The 19,217-nt window shown below is 28.3% G+C and overlaps 2 protein-coding genes across 5 annotated transcripts; one reads left to right on the top strand and one right to left on the bottom strand.

Moving 5' to 3' along the window:
* Positions 1 to 407: 407 nt before the first annotated feature.
* On the top strand, positions 408 to 1,443 carry LOC113853112 (probable calcium-binding protein CML44). The gene has a single exon (XM_027483566.1). The coding sequence runs from the start codon at positions 501 to 503 to the stop codon at positions 1,023 to 1,025; it is 525 nt and encodes a 174-aa protein (XP_027339367.1). The 5' UTR covers positions 408 to 500; the 3' UTR covers positions 1,026 to 1,443.
* Positions 1,444 to 8,288: 6,845 nt separating this feature from the next.
* On the bottom strand, positions 8,289 to 12,526 carry LOC113864345 (probable serine/threonine-protein kinase WNK3). 4 transcript variants are annotated; one of them, XM_027497979.1, is made up of 9 exons: positions 12,131 to 12,526; positions 11,888 to 11,925; positions 11,519 to 11,746; positions 11,222 to 11,445; positions 10,963 to 11,120; positions 10,011 to 10,194; positions 9,857 to 9,937; positions 9,189 to 9,710; positions 8,482 to 9,116 (listed from the first exon to the last, which is right to left on the bottom strand). In XM_027497979.1, exons 1-9 carry the CDS (start codon positions 12,212 to 12,214, stop codon positions 8,923 to 8,925), a joined length of 1,713 nt encoding a protein of 570 aa, XP_027353780.1. In that variant the 5' UTR covers positions 12,215 to 12,526; the 3' UTR covers positions 8,482 to 8,922. The 4 variants fall into 4 exon arrangements, with proteins under 4 accessions (XP_027353763.1, XP_027353754.1, XP_027353771.1 ...); XM_027497962.1 differs by having other exon boundaries at positions 8,289 to 9,710; XM_027497953.1 differs by having other exon boundaries at positions 8,289 to 9,710; positions 9,800 to 9,937.
* Between the last annotated feature and the right edge of the window lie 6,691 nt (positions 12,527 to 19,217).

The following is a 19,217-nucleotide window of genomic DNA, read 5'->3' on the forward strand; positions in this document are numbered from 1 at the left end:
ATTATTTTAAAAAAAATAATTTTTTAAATAAGATTTAATAATCAATATTTATTACTCATAATAATTCAATATTTTCACCCGATTAATGGCTTATATTAATGGGTAGAAAATATAAAGTTGCTTTCAAAGAAAAGACAGGGAAACTTCGTGCAAATTGCCAATGCAGGCTTAGTGGACGAGGAACAATTTCGTATCAGCTTGTGTTTTGATTCCGTACACAAAGGACAACAACAAAAAGTCATAAGATCCACGCATGTTGCCAAAATATATTAATATATTAGAGATATAACATATGAATTCCTCCTTTTTATCATTAGTAAATTCGTGGCATGTTTACTTCTCTATCTCTCAATATCTTGCACATATTATATATACAAGGCATATAGATGTTGCAAGGTTTCATGACCAACAACCATAAGCTCCTAAAGAAGAGCAGAGAACTGCAATAAGCAGTTCTGTATATGATATTCAATTTTTCATAATTTCATATACCCTTTTTTATGTTCTTTGCAAATATGTGTCTCCTAACCCCCAATGACTTGAAGCGAATTTTTGAGAAGTTAGACATAAATGGAGATGGGTTTGTGAGCCTTGAGGAGCTGAACCGGCTTCTACAAAAGATAGGAACTTCCCACTATAGCTTAGAAGAGTTGGAATCTCTTGTGGAAAAGAAGAGCCTTGATTTCAGTGAGTTCTTGTTTTTGTACAATAATTCTATATCAAAACAGAACAATGGGGAGAGCAAAGGTGGTGATGCAGATGATGATGATGATGATGTAGAGGAGTTGGAGAGTGACCTTGTGAAGACCTTCATGGTGTTTGATTTGGATGGTGATGGATTCATCACAAGCCAAGAATTAGGGTGTGTGTTGAAGACGCTTGGCTTGTGGGACGAAACAAGTGACAAGGATTGTAGAAGCATGATTCGCTTCTATGACACCAATTTGGATGGTCGCCTTGATTTTCAGGAATTCAAGACCATGATGTTGCTTACCAATGCCCCAAATTCTTTTCATTTTGTTTAGTGTCCTCTCCTCAACTTTATTGTAAACCCATCATTCTGTTGTGTCATCATCATGTGTGTGTATATATTGTATGTTATTCATAATCATAATCATAATCACAATCATCCTCTGCTCCATGGGTACACATACAAGTCATTTTTGTTAAAATTAGTTAATCATGCCATTGATGCCAATGCTGTATTGGTAGAGTTAGTTCAATTTTTTTATCTACAATGAGGTTAGATAGATAGATATGAATCCTTTTGTAAATAAAAGTTAAAGGCTATAGCGTTATCATCATCCATTTAAGAGTTTGGTTTACGCAATTGAGAGTATGTGCCCCTATAATAAAAGGCTGCGTGTGGGGGCCTATGTAGCTTTTTCTTGCATTCGGATGTGGTAATCGTTTTTACCATTCACTAAAATAAAAGTCTTTTCTTTGAATCATAAAATAAAATCTTTTCTATATTTATATTCTTGCGATTGTAATAGGCTAACTTTAATTGTTGTTTATCCTTGTGTTTATCTTTAAAAAAGAATACTGAAGACCCGTTATAAAATGACTTTGCATTTGGTAAAGTCTTGCATCTTCTAGACGCAAATTTCAATTTTTTTTTAACAAGCTATCAATGAAAGCATAGTTACCTATATTTACATATAAAAGTCTAAGGGTAGCAAAATATTTATTGAAACCAAACAATATTGACTTGAGTTTTCTTTTTTAATCAACGGAGGTTGAATTATGCAGTACATATTTGATGTTCCTTAAACAAAGTCTCGTCTTTAAATTTTGTAAATAAAAAATTGTTGAAAGAATTAGTCTTATTATATTGTAAATATTTTTAATTCAACAAAAAGTACTTTTTTTAAAATAAAAGTTCATACTTGTAGGTTTTTTTTTTCTAAAGAAATCCTCTAATGATTGAATTTTTTTTAAACCTGAACGGTGTATACATGGCGAATATAACATATTCTTATTAAAGGATTTTTTCGTTAGTGTGGGTCTAAAAATTTTTATAATTTTTTATTTAATTTAAATTTAATGATGAATAAAATAATAAATTATAACTCATTAAATTTAAGTTAAATAAAAAATCTAAAGTAAGTGTAAAAAATTTTAGACTTACATTAATATAAAAAGATCGTGTTCCATATATATTTGATAAATTTAATGTAAGCCAGAACACATGTAGAATCAAGTTGTTTGATTGTAATTTTTTGGATCAATACGTTAGAATTTTTAAAATCAAATCACTTTTTCTTTTTTTATTTAAAAATTCAATCACTTTCTTTCTATAGTTTATGTAATGGTAGCATTAAATAAATGGCCCGGGTGCCATGAGCATATAGTTTACAATTTTTATTACACATTTATTTAACAATGAATTGACTTGTAAATAAAAAAAGCTAAATTTTTTTGGTAATAATATTATAGTCAGATTTGATATAATAATTTACTGATATAATTAAGTACTTAAATTGTATTCTAAAAAGATTTCACACTAACAGATAATTAAAAGTAAACCATATACATGTGTTTAGTATAGTACATCAAAACCGTGTTTATGATAATATTTAGATGTAGTTTTTAGTTATTTACATAATTTAAACGAAAAAGACTATTACATTTGTTTTGATATATACTAAGTGAATTTTTAAGATTAAAAAATAATTTGTGACAAAAAAAAAGGTTCAGCTTTAGTTATATTTAAACAAATCTTTTAGAAGAAAACAAGACAATTATAGGGAATATCCACTAGATAACGTTGAAGAAAAATTGAAAGGCTAAAGATAGCTTGTAAAAATTCGATGCTATTGGATGTTTGATTTTGAAATACATGAAGACATGTTTGACATAGTTGTCATCGTATTTTGAAAAGCCGTGCGTATTTATAGTTCTCTCTGCCTTTTCTTCTCTGGTCATTACTGCGAAGTTCCCTCAGTTCGCATTCTTTGAAAGTTTGAACTTATGCAAAAGTCTTTCCATATTTCTAATTTCTTTCTAGTTAGTATTTACATATCAAATACATATACTAACTATTTTAAAAATTTATTATATTCATTAACTAGCTATATTAGACTTAGGATTAAAAAAAATAGTATTTTAATAAAACTTATAACGTCATTTCATAAAAAAAAAATGATTAAATTAATTCTTTAACTTCTGGTTTTATTTTAATTTTTCTCTCTAATTTTTTATTTCGATCTTTTAAATTTGTATATTTAACTTTTATATGAATGGATATATAATTTTTTGGCTTGATTATTATTATTTTAAATATTGTTTTTTGCCAATTGAAGATCAGTACTGGAGTGTGACTTGTACAGCAGCTTTGACGGAAAAAAAGATTGAGAGAGAAGTGGTTATAATAATAGGTAGATTGTAGTCTTAAAGTTGACATCAAGAGCCAGACAAAACAACCAAAAAGAGGTAAAAACTGCATATACAATGTAGAACTTCTGAAATCAACTTGGAGATAAGTAAGATACTTTATTGGAATAACATTGATAAACAAAAATATAAATAGTATCTCATTGTAAAAGAATGTAACTCAAAATTAAGTAGTGTAAATAATTTTAAATGAAAATATTAATTTTTTTTTATTTTCTATTTTCTATTTTTTAAATTTTATTTATTACTTTTTATTTTATTTATTTTTAAAAATATGCCTTAAATATAAATTGTTATTATCATTGATAAAAACAATATTTGACATAGAATCCTCCATTCTTAAATCACATTTTATTTTAAAAACAAAACAATTTTGTAAAACAAAATTTTACATTTTATTTTTTATTTGAAAACTCATAAATACTTAATAACTTGAAAATAATATTTTATATTTTATTTTGAAACAAAAGAGTTAATCACTTACAAAATATTTATTTATTTATTATTATTATTTTTATATATTTTGTGTTTTTATTTTAAAAAATTAACATTTAAATTTAACTTTCCCAGTAAATAAAGAAAAAAAATCTTATTTTGAAAAGTGATTTAATATTCCAAAATTTTTTATATTTTATTTTGACAGATTTAACAACTTAAAAAAAATTTAAAAAATTATTTATTTTTACTTTTTTATATAATTAAAAACTATCAATTATCTTTTAAAATTTATTATTTATTATTTTATAAAAGTTACGCGTAGAAAAATGGATATTCCATTCGATATGACTTACAAGGGTAAGCATAAAAGTATTATTTAAACTTACAAAGGTAAAAACATTAGATTAGTTTCTTGAGAACAATGTTAATTATAGGACCAATAACATTTATTAAGGATAAAACTTTTATTCATATTTGTATTTTATACTCCACTAACTTAAATTGGATAATTTTTAAATAACTCAAAGGAAAACGAAGTCTTTATTTATTCAACAGTCTCTATTCTTTTTTTTTGTCAGTACTTCTTTCACTTTAAAATATTTTTTTTAATAGAATGGAAGAGACAATTTAAAAATAGTATTTACTTGTTTCATTATTTTTTAGTTTTTCTACACTTACATATTTAGGTACTAGGCATGCATACTCTTTCAAACCAATAATACTTTATATAAAAAAAAAGACTCAAGCCAACATATGCAATTGAAAACATTGTAATCGTACAAAACGCAAACACTTATAAGTAGAAACCATTGGCAAGTTTGAATAATTATCTATTCTTCCTAATATGCAACTTAGAGAAAAAAGATAATTTAAAAATAAATTTGTCTAGTCATACCTCTGCATCATCCACAACATCAATGGTAAAAACTTAAATAGATTTTGACAAAATAATTAAATTGTCCAAAAATTTATATTGCATGAAAAGAGGAAACATATTGATGTTAGGTTAAAAAAAGTTTTAAAAAATTTATTTTATTTAATTTTTTTATATTTTTATAAAAAAAAATTATTTGTGACAGATTTAAAAAAAATAATCTTTATATTTTATTTTAAAAAATTAATAATTAAAATGTTTAATTGAAAAATATTTATTTTTACTTTTTTATATAATTAAAAACTATCTTTTTTATTTTCTAAATTTTATTATTTATTATTTACTAAAATTTGTGTCTAAAAAAATATTTTTTGTTATATATTATATTAAAATAATTTTTAAAAATTCATATTAACAAATAAATTTTTGTATTTATTAAAAATAGATAAGTTTTTACCTCTTTCTTTTGTTAAATAATAGCATCTTTTAGGTTTTGTTATATTTTTTTAACTAAATGAAACAAATAAGTGATTAGCAATACAAAGTTAAAAAAGAAAAATTTAAATTTTGAATTAAAAAACTATGCTAATGGAAGTTTAGTGAGTGATTAATATTTCATCAAGAATTTTCAATCAACAATATTTTAATTTTAAATTCAAAGGATTCAAGATTAATTTTCACTCATGATTCATACTTATATTTTGTGCACAGCAATATTTAATACAAAATTTTGTATTAAATAGATAAAAAAATTATTATTTTTTATTTAATAATACTATTTTTTTTTATTAGATCACTTGATTCTTAATTTAAATTTTAAGATATTGCATTTTAAGTTTTATTATTTACGATATACGTATATTTGATAATAAATTTGATAAAAAGGATACTTAATAGCATCACTTTCATTCTCATTGTATTTATCTTTTAAAGTAACCATACAAATTAAAAAATAGTTTTGATGATATATAAATATAATAATTTTTATTAAATTGTTTATTATATTAAAGATAAAATAATATTTTATTTTATTTTAAAATTTAAAATTAATCATTTCCAATAAAAAATTTGTTTTACTATCATTTTTTGATGAAGTAACTCTTCTTGATCTTATACAAACAGATTATTGGCTCACTGAAGTACATTTGCAACCTCCTAAGTCAATCTTACCTAGTAGCAGCAAAGAGAACAATAAGATATTTGGAGAGTCCCTACTATGGTGTGTTGTTTCCTAATAGTTGTCTGATAGCTTAATTCAATTTTCTGATTCAGATTGGTGTGATGACAGAGTATAAGTTGACAGAAACAGCACTATGGGATATGTATTTAAGCTCCATGGAACACCTATTTCCTGGTCAGCTGTGAATGCTGCTGATGCCGTTGTGCTGTGTGTCACTACCGACGAAATGTTGCCGATTCAGCCTGTGTGGCCTGGTGCTGTTCAGCCTACATATTAGTGGGCAAGGGTGCGTAGCCTTAGATTGAGAATACCTCTTCAGGTCTTAAGTTGCTTACTCCTTTCCAAAGGACCCGAGGTAAAAAGTGTCTTCTGCATTTGAGCTGATAGTGGAGTGCCGAGTGCTGCACCCTAGATGGCGAGAGTCTAGTAGCCAAAAGCATCATTAGCTTACGTTCTGACTCGAGTAGCATGGGCATGTGGAATCCCGTGTGAATCAGCAAGCAGTGGGAGGGGCCCAGCCCGAGACTCTGACCGCCGGCCTGTTGAAGAATGAACCGACGACTCATAGGCAGTGGTTTGGTTAAGAGAAACTACCCGAACTGTAGCAAAAGCGAGTCTTCATAGGGGAATTGTTATTTTCCAAAGAGAGGAAACTAAACTAACAAGGAGAGTTCCTATGTCCATAACAGGATAAATTCCAAAGTTATCAAAAAGTAGATCTATCGATACGAACCCCAGCACCATTGAATCTGATAAGAACAAATTATAAGCCCCTCCCTTATCCAGCAGAGTACTGTCAAACTGCTTATCTCTATAAAAAGTCTAACCTTCTCGCCCTCGTTGCCGCAGCACCTGTGAAAGTGGCAGCAAGAACCAAAGCAACCAAGGACTACTCCTTCTTAAGACCATACATAGTGATATTCCCTTCGTCCTTACCCACAGTTGCGGGTATATATTTGTGCCTGCAGCCTGATCTCTAACTCGATAATTTAGTTTAAGAATTCTGAGAAAATAAATCCCTTTCTCTCCGACTGATTTACCTATGATCTTCTAAATCGTCCTTCCAGGCAATACCAAGAAGCAAACAGTGGTGACTTTATCTAGCTGTGAGGCAGAGTACATGCTACATCACATGCAGCCTGTCAAGTATTTTGGTTGAGATCTTAGATATTTGAATTAAAGGGGGTATGTTGAGAGATTAATTCAATTTTGTTAATTCTGTTAAATAGTGTTTAATTCAAATGTGTCTAATATACTATAAATACAAGTACATGATTCAGAATAAATACATATAAAATTTTAGTCTATGCAGTTTGTTTTCTTCTCCTTCTCCTTCTAATTTTTAGTATTAGTCTACTCATCCCTTGTAGTTGATCTATTAGCTAAGATTAGCCTTGAAGAGCTATCTCCTGCACTGATCTTAAGGTTTCCCCTTCTCCCCTCCAAATTGTATCTTGAGTAAAAAAAAATGTTATAAATGAAAGAGTAAATAAAAATACATTAGTTAAAATAAAATGTATTTATTATATTAAAGTATAAATATTGTATGAATTCTTTTAAAATAATTAAAATATTCAGTGAGATAAAATAAATTCATTTAATTTTTTTAATAAAAGTAGCATTTTTTTACTTAAAAAAATTATTAAGATTTAGTCATTGACTTCTTTAAAATAATTAAAATTAGTCTTTAATATGATCTAATCATACTTAATACATAAATTTTACTAAAATAAAACAAATTATAATTTATACATAAGTTGCATAAGGCTAGGGCGACTTGCAGCCTACAACCATTGTGCAACTTAAGAGAAAGCGTCTTATAATTTGCACATAAGTCCTATAACCTTTGTGCAACTTATGCACTAACACAACTATGTTTGTAACGAGTACGGTTAGACTAATAATATAATTTTGTGTTTCACGGTCTTAAACTTTAAAAAAGCATAACTTTTATACATAATTCTGATTGATGTAAATTATATGTTTATTTCATTTAATTTATAAATATTTATTCAACCAAAAATTTTGAAAGGGTATTTGAACAAAATTTTATCTCAAAATTCCAAATTCTATTTTTTTTGGTATTTTTACGCTTTTTCGCCTCATCATTTTTTGTGAAAAAGAAGCTTGTATTTTTTTATCTATTGCACTATTCTTGAATGATTTATATCTTAAGTTCCATATGAGTTTAGTTTAATAAATCTAAAAAAATTATATAAAATAGATATATAATTTACATTCTTCAAAGTTCTGTGTAACAAATTATGTCTTTAAAAGGTTAAGATTAAGTCACACAACTCTTAAATAACTTATATTTTGTTTTTAGACGAACGCGTCTCATGTTAACTTCGGTATTAACTATAATATATTTCAGGATTAAAAAAGAAAGGACATATTTGAAAAAAAAAATTATTTATACAAAAAAGCCTACAGAGAACTACCAAAATTATCAGAGTATTTACAAATAATAGCCCGAACACATGTCGGTAATACCAAATTATAAGAATAGTTTGCCAAGATAATAAAAATAATCCAAGAGGTCTAATTCCAAGTTTCCAGTAGGTGACCACAAAACCCAAAAAAACTAGTTGGGAAGCCCTTGTATAATTTAAACTGACAGCCGGCGATCATATGTACAAGTATACATTTTCTGTAGTTTAATGAATTTTATCATACTATTTACAGATGTTCTTGGGAAATGAAATCGATATGACCCCACTCTTATGACCTATCAAAGATAATTATTTCTCACTTCAACCCCGTGCTTCAAGCCAAAGAGGATGTTAAGCCTTTCCCTCCACGAAATCTCTTCCAGAAAAGATAGTCAGATTCCTTTAGTTATGACCGCATTTCCTCTTGACATCATATACCAAGATCAGTTGTGCCATTAAAAAATCACCCTCTCTAAGAACCCAAAATATTAGCAGCATGCAAGTTCCATAAACATGCAAGGATATTTCAACTTCAGAATTTCACTCCTAAAGATGATCTTTCTATATGAGGAAGCGCCCAGGATGAATAAGGGGCCCTGGCCCTACATTTCACCTTCAGGCATCAGAAGGTTGCATATACTTAGGACCTTCTGGCACATTTCTGGGGGAAGTTCCTTCAAAATATCCGAGACAGCTAATTTGTGCTTCCTCTTTAGTTCATCTAACTCCTCTCGTTGTTTAACCAACAAACCCTCCAGTTTTGATGCTATTTGACTGATGCATTTGATTTCAGAATCTTTCAAACTTCCAGATATTTCTTCCCGAGAAGATTTTTCATGAGTTGCTCCTAAATATTCCGACGTAATACTTTTCTCACTGCAAGGGGAATCAACAGTCCCATCACATTCCTTTTCATCACTACAATCACCAGCACAGATCTGATCATGAGGATCCAGCTCAGCTGAAATAGCACCATTTTCTGTCAAGTTTCCTTCCTCAGCATTCGCATCCACTTCAAAAGACAAATTTGAAGGGCCAGGCCTAGATGGAGAGTTTCCACCAACTCCCTTTGGTGAGTCTGACCAGTACTTACGACCTGAAGGTAATACTTCCAATGCAAGATTGCCACTAGAAGTAATTGAATCATTTGGTACAGGAGGGGCCTCGGGCCTAGTTTCAGAAGTACAGCCTGAATCTTGACCAAAACTGTCAACAGGAGTTTCATTTGGATTCCAACTAGGAATGTGATATTGAATTTCTGAGTCAATCATCTTAGCAATAGCTGTAACATCTTGATCAGTGAGTTCCAACTCTTCAACCATTTCACTAGCAACAGAGATTGCAGTGTCTGCTCCAATATCAAAAGGAAAGTGGATATTGCGAATGTGACCTACACAGAAACAAACATCAGAACCAATGAAAAAGCAAATAGACAGACACTATCTCAAGAAAAAAAAAACGAAAATTGAGATACAAGACCTGTGGAATCTGCGATTCGCAGTTTTAAAAATATTGTATTAATATCTCTCCTCTGACCTTCCACTGTGAATTCCCTACATGTCTCAGCAGAATTATCCTCAGCATTTTGTCCAATTGCTTGATTATGATAACTATTTCCTGCATTTGGTATCTCAGATGTTAAACAAAAGAAGATTGTTAATTGGGGAATTTAGATGCTAAGTATAGTTACCTGAATGAAGGGTTTGAGATCTTATAGATCGGCCTACACTTTCACTATCATGATCTGACTGAAGAAAGGGATCCATCAAGAGATCCTTTGCAGACAAACGTTCAGATACATGAGCGATACACTTTTCTATAAATGCTCTAACGTCAAGATTTGTCACTTTTGCCAATGATGCTGGCTTTATTCCCTACCAGGAAACAAAACAACAACAATAGTCATGAAGATGATCAAGGACATTAAGACGTGCTTGGTTCAAGAAACTGCTTTTTGTTTCTATTTCTGTTTTTACTTATAATCACTTTTTTTTTGCACAGCATAAGAAAAGAAGGTGAAAACAATTTGTCATTTTCTAATTATTAGTGAAAATTTAAATCGAAAATGTTTAACATACATATCTTCTACACAATTATTTGATTCTGTTAGGTTATAATCTGTAATGGAAATTTCAGAACAATGCTCTAATTACATCGAAAATAACAGCCAATATTATCTTATGCAATTTCATGCATAAGAAAAGCTTAAACCTAATGTGATTCTTATTAAAGAAGATATGTCAACCATTTTTCCCTATAAGCCAATCAAAATTCAGGGGCAGCAACTGGAGAAGAAAAAACACCAATTCAGATATTCAAGGATTTTTATTTTTTTTTGAAGTTTGCTCTGAAAATTCAACAATTCTATACCTTCAACCCCCCCAACCCCCCCCTCAAATCCAAATTCTATGAAATTCCTACAACAATGAACATCTACTCAGGTTCATTAAGTGTCCAATATTGTTGAAATATCCAAAGGGTGTGGCAAGCATCACAGTCTCAGAAAATTTACAGAGCTTTCATAGCACACTAAATATGATATCCGTGCCATTGAGATGGAAATGTAATGAATAATTGTAATACCAGTGTTACATCATAAGAAAGACAGACCCAAAATTTTGAAAATAAAGCATTCAACTTACAGATGTCACTTTCTTGTATATTTGAGCAGCATTGGCACATTCAACATACGGGTACTCAACGGTTACCAGCTCAAGCAAGCACATGCCAAAAGCATAGATGTCAACAAGCTCATTGTATTCCTCTTCATAAAGTTCAGGGGCCATGAACTCTGGGGTACCTAGGCTCATAATAAGAAGTACAGATGCTTTCATTAAGAAGATTCCCACAACAGTCCACATCAGAAAAGAATGTATGTAATAATTTCACAGGTAATGTTACCTATGACACTATGAGCTGAATTGGCCTGTTGAAGGATAGCTGCCAATCCTAGATCACCGATTTTCACCTCCCCTTGATTCCCATTGACAAAAATATTGTCACACTTAAGGTCTCGATGAATAACCGGCGGATTGTGACTGTGAAGATATAAAAGGCCCTCCAAAATCTGCCTAGACCATTTCTTCAAAGCTCTCAAATCAACATGCTTATGTTTCTTCCGGTATCTAAATTAACAAAGTCAAAATTGAACAACTAAAATCACAAACGAAACAGATACACGAAGCAACAGAGACTCACTGGCGCAATGTTCCCGAGGTAAAAATTTCAGTGATGAAGTTGATGTTCTCATTTTTGGTGTCAACCCATGAATTGTAAAATTTAATTATATTCTTATGCTTCAAAGTCTTGAGCAAATGAACTTCTGAATAGAGACGTTCCAAATCTTCAGACTTACGCAATAGATCCGCCACCTTAACCTGATTCCAAGCCACTTCAATTCCTTCCAACTCATCAAACGCTCGATATCTACATTTCCATTTTACCATTAAGAAATAACAAATAAAAAAAAAAATCACTGAAGAGTTTCCACCAAACGGATCCATGTTACTTATACACGTTTATATTTATCAACTGAGCATTGAAACATTCAGAAACGAAAAAGGATACACTTTCTTGAAAGCCCCCTTTCCTAAAACTTCCTTGTACTGCAGAATCCAGAAAATCAAATCAGATCAAGCGAACCATTTCACAATAGATTGCAAAACTAAGCAATAATTAATGAATTAAATTAAATTAAAAAATGAGCAAAATTAAACACCATGCATGACGAATCGACATTAAGCGCAGAATTTGAGACATGAAAAATAATGAAAACTTTAACAAAGTCGAAGATACAGAAGTGAAACCGACCCGACCATAGCGACCGGTAGGATCAACCTCGACGAACTCGATGTCAGGATCGTCGAGGTCTTGCTCGGAGGAATCCTGCGGCATTGGTGGAAACCCTAGCTAGGAAGCGATCGATTGGGATTAGGAAGAGAATGAGGGAAAGAGAAAACGAAGGAAAATTATTGCTTTTGTTATTGGAATTATTTGGAAGAACGAAACGACACAATGGTGTAACACCACCGCCCCCGAACTCGTTCTCCTTCCTCGCCCAGTCAAAAAGAAAAATCAAATCCTTTTCATTAAACGCTTCCTTCGTCTTGTCGCTTTGATCTCTCTTATGCTTCCAACGACGACGGTGCGTGCAGTGTAGGCGCCCCGAGACGCAACTAACGTTTTATTATTTTAGGCCAAGTCAAAATATCTTTTATCTAAAGTTGCCCCCGCACCATGATTTTTCCATTCAATAACAAACTTTTTTGGGTAAAACAATTTCGATTAGATATTATGATTCGGTTAATTTATGGTTTGGACTAGAATTGGTTTTGTTGCATTTTCTACTAATGGACTCTGCGGAACAAGAAAAGGTAATCTGAAATTTAAAATAAGTTTAAATTAAAAATATTTTATAACAGATTATATAAAATAACTGTATTAATATGTTGTTTAGAAGTTCATTTAAAAGAATACAACAAACACGACTTGTAACCCTCAAACATATCTCAATTTCCTTTTCTAACAAGTTATTAGATAATATGTTGGTCGTATTATAATTTTTTAAATGGTCTAAATAAATTTATTCACAGTTAACGATCATTTACTCAAAACTATCCTATGTAGTTGTATGTTCAAAATTTATCATATCTCAGCTCTCATGTTAAAACAAAGAAGAACTTGATATGTGCTCTATGTATAAACTGATTAGTCTCTAATTGTTAGATATGGATGAGATGGGCGAGAGAAATGGCCTTCCATTCCTGTTGTGATAGTTATAAATTTGAAAGGATCAAGAATATCTTTCATGGATTCTCAAATCTGAACATTCAATTACCAATACGTTTCTTTGTTATACAAATGGGGCTACATTTAATTCATTTCGCCGAACACGTTTCATCAAAGCGCCAAGTACTGTAAGAGAGTGGGGAAATGGGAAAAAAGAATGATATTTTTTGTGTGGAATATGCTGGATTATCCTCCATTAGATATGATTCAATTGAATTCAAAGTTCAAACTTGGTTAAGCAGTTTAGTTGGACATTCAAGACAAAGTCATATGCTTTATGCAATTCATTGGGTATCTTCCAGATCTACACCAACGTGATGCTATTGACGATATAAAGTGGAAAAATGGTTGTCAAGCGCATTATTGACTGTTAGAAAGTTGTTTTCAACATAATAGCTGCGCCTTGCTATTTATAATAACCTCATACCGAGGATACGTTTCGGAGATAATTTTTGAAGGAGAAGAAAATAAATAAAATATATTTTTAATTTTAAATTAAAATAATTATATATTATTTAAGATGATAAATATATAATTAACATATTAAATTTATATTGTTATATCTTTTATTTTAAATAAATAATTTTTAATATATTTATTTAAATATAAAATTTATTTTTCTCTATTCTCTTTTCTAAAATTCTCCTTCTCAAATACTTTCTTAAAAAATAATATATTCTTAAACATTACTATACAGTATCACTATAAAATAATACACATTTTTTTTAAGAAATTCAATAAAAACTATAAATCTATTAAGTGTATTAGTTTATTGACATGTAACTGCATACATATATTTTTCTTATATAATCTTCGTTAATTATTGTTTTAAAACTAGATTTTATAAGAGAAGAGGTTCATAAACTTATGAAGTATGCTGAAATAGGAGTTTATGGACGCTCAACTTATAGGGGGCAAACCAGATACTTTTATGGAGGATACTCATTTCTTGACATTCTTTATTCTTGTAGGAGGTTGTTCAATGTGTCTCAAGATGTAAGTTACATTTAAGGGCAGCCGTTACTTCCTTTTCAAGGTGTAGAGTGTCTTTACTACAGTAAAGTGCACTTGACGTCCTCCAAGCTAAATATTGATCATGAATTCCTATTTTGTAGAGCACTCTCTAAACTTCCTTGAGCATCAAGTGAATCTTTAGTTCTTCTTTCTTATTCTTTGGAGAGGTTATCTCACTTCTAAAATACCAAACATCAAAGAAGAAATAAGGTCCCTCCTCTTTCATCCTTCATTCTTTATATAGTCCGCTTTGTTTTGCTCTCTAAGTAGCAAAATGTCCTCGCTAACTATTCCATCTTTATTATGAACCTTTTGATCATTCACTAAGGCACCGACTATAGCTTCCTTCCTTCTTGACATTGTTTCCTATTTGAGTTCTAGTTTCTCTTTCAATCCATTGTTCTGCTTTCATTTTCCGGTAAGCATAATTGTTAAGGTGACTTTGAAGTAACCTTTCCTCTTTTCCCTAGTACTGTTCTCTTTTGCTTCTTCTCTTCAGCAATCATTCCTCTTTGAATCTGATGAAATGGAGAGTGTCTGACTACTTTTATTCAACATGAAGAGTGTCTGACTACCTTTATTTCAATCTGTTAGATACTATTATGTTTCTTTAGGAGTCTCTTACTCCTCTACCTTGTGAGTTCCTTTTTCATCCTTTCATTCCACTTTTGAGCCCTTATATCTCCTTTTCCTATTTTGCCCTTATTGTATTATTCATTTTCCAACAACTACACATTTTTATGACAGTTAATTGGGCTGAATTTTTAGTTACAAAGATTGAACTTTATATAATTTTAGACAATGTTCGAGTCGCCATGTTTGATTTCCAATGCTATTTAAAACTTATTAGTTTTTTGCAAAACTAATAATAAACTATAATTCTTTTTTCTTTTTTTGCTATTAATAAACTATAAAGTTTATTGGCTTACATTAATGTATGCCATATAATATAGTATTTCGTGTTGATATAATTTATTTTAGAATGTGTAGGATAAAATATCTTTTAATTTATTTTTCATTTTTAAGCTTTTATGACTTAACTGTATATAACATCTAAATTTACGCATTAGTACTGAAGGAATGTAATTTACTAATATATCTGAAAAATATCAAGCGTTAATGATCTCAATTAGTATGTTTTTTTTTCTAATAAAATATTCAATTACTGTTAAAATTGTGAGTCCATATTAATAATACAATTCATATTTACATTATCATTTAATATACCAATTTTATATATCAATTCTATATGCTAATAAATTTTCTTATAGTATCAAGTATCACACTGTTGACATAGATCTGGAATATTTATATTAATAATTTAATTTTTATTAAATAAATGTTTTATTAACAAAATAATTTAATGTTGTATATAATGTTAATCGTTAATATATAATTTTTTTTTGTAGTGGTATTGTCTAAATATCCTGTTAGTCTTGCAATTAAATCAAGCTTGAATCTAAAAATTTGATTTGATCAAAACATTAAATCAACTTTAAAATAAGTTAAATTTGATTAAATCTAATCTAGCTTCACAATTTTTTACTAATAATTATATGTTCTCTATCTTCTCTTTTCTTTATCTCTAGAAACTTTAATATTATCTAAAAATTTAAAATAATATTTTCTAAAATAAAATTAGTTACTAAATTAGTGAAGATAATAAATTAATAAATTGTTTTAATATTATATAATATATTAAATTCAAAATATTTAAAGTAATAACTATATATATATATATATCATATATAAGTTTTTTATTTTTTAAATAGAATAAAAATATTCATTTAAAAAAGTAGTTCAAATAAATTATTTAGCATCCATTCTTATTTGATTTTGATATTATATTAACCTAACTAGTCATTCTAATAACTAATCAAACTAACCTTTACAATCCAATTTAGAAATTAATAATTTAAAATGTAGTCACCTTATTTCAATCAAGGGTATGTTTAGTGATTAGATCTAAATTTATTTATTTTTAGAATTTATTGAATAACAAAATATGATTTATTATTATTTTGTTTTATTTTAACATATTTTAATAGTTTAAATTCTTATTTTAATAAAAGCAATGAGTTAGAATCATTATGATAAAATAATTTTTTCTTCTTATTCATATTTTATATATTTTTTAATATTTTATGAAAAATTAATCATTTTAAAAATATATACTAATAAAAAATTTCATAAATTTTTTTGTCATTTTATAAAATATAAAATATAATTTATAATTATATATTTTATTTTTATTTTAATGATAATTTTATTACAAAAACATTTTAATAAAAAATAAAATCAGAAATTATTATAATTTAATATAAAAATTAATATTATTTATATGAGTTTAATTTTACCATGAAAATAAAAGGAACATCCACTTGATTAGCTTGAGGGGAAGGCCTAACTCTTAGAAGGTCTCGCAGACTGTCATTTGATTTCCATGATCGGGTGCGGTCTCGGCATTCAAGAAGGCTTAAAAATAATAATAACAATGGTCAAGGCTAGACTGCCGGGGCAACCTATCTTCAATATATATTTTTGTTAAAAAGTAGAAAATAATTTTAAAATGTATATTAATTTTGATATAAAAAATTAATTTTATCATTTAAATATATTTTATATTTTATTTTATTATTCTTTATTTATCGCAAAATTTAACAAGATGATATAATATTACATTTTATTATTTTAATATATACTAAATATAAAATAGAATAAGAATTCATCCTACTTTTATCGTATCATATAAGTTTGTATCTCATAGTATTCGTCAATGAATCCTAAAATATAAAGTAATAATGAGAATTGAAAAAATCTTTTAATTTTTAAATAAAATTTTGGTAGATTAAACTTTTTTTTTTCCTAAAAGAGAATGATCTAACTATAATTATTAATGTAAAGTAATTTTACTATTATTTATCTTTTTACAGAACAAATAAAAAAAGAAAATAAAAGTTATTTCTTTTCTTTATGCTCAAACTTCTCTTCTCTCCAATATTTTGTTAATTTTTTCTTAATTTAAACCCAATAATAGATATACATAACTTATACTTAAAATCTTTATCTATTCATTCTTCGACCACCGTCTATGTGTTTTCCCTCTTCCTATACTCAAAGTCCCACATCGCTTCCACCACCTATCCCTTTCTCTATTTCTCTCAACCGTCACCATTTACTCAAGATCTCTGCCATGTCCCACATTGCAACACCAAAATCATCGAACCCCAACAATCTTAACCTTAACCTTCTCCCTCCATGTTGCCACAACTTCACTTCCCCACAATCTCTTCCTGATTGGCTCAAACCTCGTTTACCCTTTTATTCCTTTGCAACAAGGGGAGTCAAACCAAACATAAAAAAGTTCACAACCTCTAGTTAGAGCACTACGAAGTTGAAACCTTCCTTGCCAATTCAAACTACTCAGGTTCTTTCAGTTCGAATAACCGAAAAGGATAGAATATTCGTGGTAGAGTCGCAATAGGAGTTGTCAATGTGAGGAAGTAGGGAAGACCTTTGTCAAAGAAGATGAAGCTCGATGAGGATCCTGAATCTACTATTGTTAGGGCCATTAGGGAAGAACTTAAGTATGTTATTGGGGGCTAAAACAGATTTTGATTTGGGTGACATTGTAACCATTGATCTCAATTTGTATCAAATGAGAATGGATGAGCTAGATTCCACTTCTTATCCAAGCTTGCCCGGTTGTTGCGTTTTGCTCAAGTTGAAAGCCACAGTGCATGTTAGTGGTAATGGTGGATTTTGGCAATAAAAGTGTTAAAAGGAAAAAATGAAGAAGAAGAAGAAAAAAAAATATGGGTAGATGAAATGTTTAAATAATCGGAGATCAAAATAAAGAAAAAACATATATCTGATTATTGATAATGATGTAGTATTTATCATGTAGTTAATTATACACATGACATCTTAGTATTATGTTATTATTTATTAGGCGTAGATAGTTAAAAAGACTTTAATAGATGTAGATAGATTTACTATTGAAAGCATTTTAAGATATAAGGAGTTTAAATGTTTAATACTAATAATTTCAAAAACTAAATAAAAAGTTTAGTTTAAATAAAAAAATTATTTCATATACTAATTATACATTATTTAAATAAATTCAAATTAAAGTTAAAAAAATAAATTAATATTACACAGTATAAAATACTCAATCAATTTAAATATCTTCAAATTTAACATAACGAAATTATATATATATATATATATATATATATATATAATTTATAGAGTTAAAAAAGAATAAATTTGACTTTTTTTGTTTAAACGGGGTAATGGAGAATAATTCTCCATTAAGGGTGATTGGAAAAGATATTTTCTATCACGAATAAAAATAATAAAATATTATAAAATTTACAGTTGACACAATTATTTTTTATTGTTAGTGTTGGCTTAATAAATGATGTAACAAATTTTTAATTATTAAAACAAGAGTGTCAGATAGATAAAAATCGACATTAAATTTGTTATCACGTGTTAATTATGTTGGACAAATAACTTTCCATACTTAAGTGTTGATTGATAAAAGTTTGACACTTATGTATTAATTTATTAATTTTTGACATATTTGTACCGGCATATTAATTTCTGATACCTATGTGTCAATCAATAAAATCCATGCTTTGTACCTTGCAATTAAAAAATGCATACACACCTTTACCCACAGGTTTTTTGCCCAATATGAATTGTACATGTATTTAAATTGAGTGTGCGTTCTCTATAGATTAGGGGAAAAGTTTAATTTGTAGAAGTAACAAAAGAGACTTTTAGGTTAGAAGTTTTAATTTTTTGAATTTTGCAATTAAGATTTGGATTATTATGAATATTTTAAAATAAAAAATATTTATAATTATTATAATATAAAAAATAAATTATATTGTATTTAAATTTGTATTTAGATTAAAAATAATTAATTTTATGTTATTATAATTTTTGAAATTAACAACATTTGTTGTGTTATGAAAATTTATTTAGTATAAGTATAATATTTAAAATGTAAATATAATTCTCTTTTAATTTAATTTATTTTTAATATTTTATTAGTGTTTGTTTAAGTAATTAATCTATTATTATT

Source organism: Abrus precatorius, unplaced genomic scaffold (assembly GCF_003935025.1).
Source record: "Abrus precatorius isolate BTA unplaced genomic scaffold, Abrus_2018 Scaffold10, whole genome shotgun sequence".
NCBI classification, from domain to species: domain Eukaryota; kingdom Viridiplantae; phylum Streptophyta; class Magnoliopsida; order Fabales; family Fabaceae; genus Abrus; species Abrus precatorius.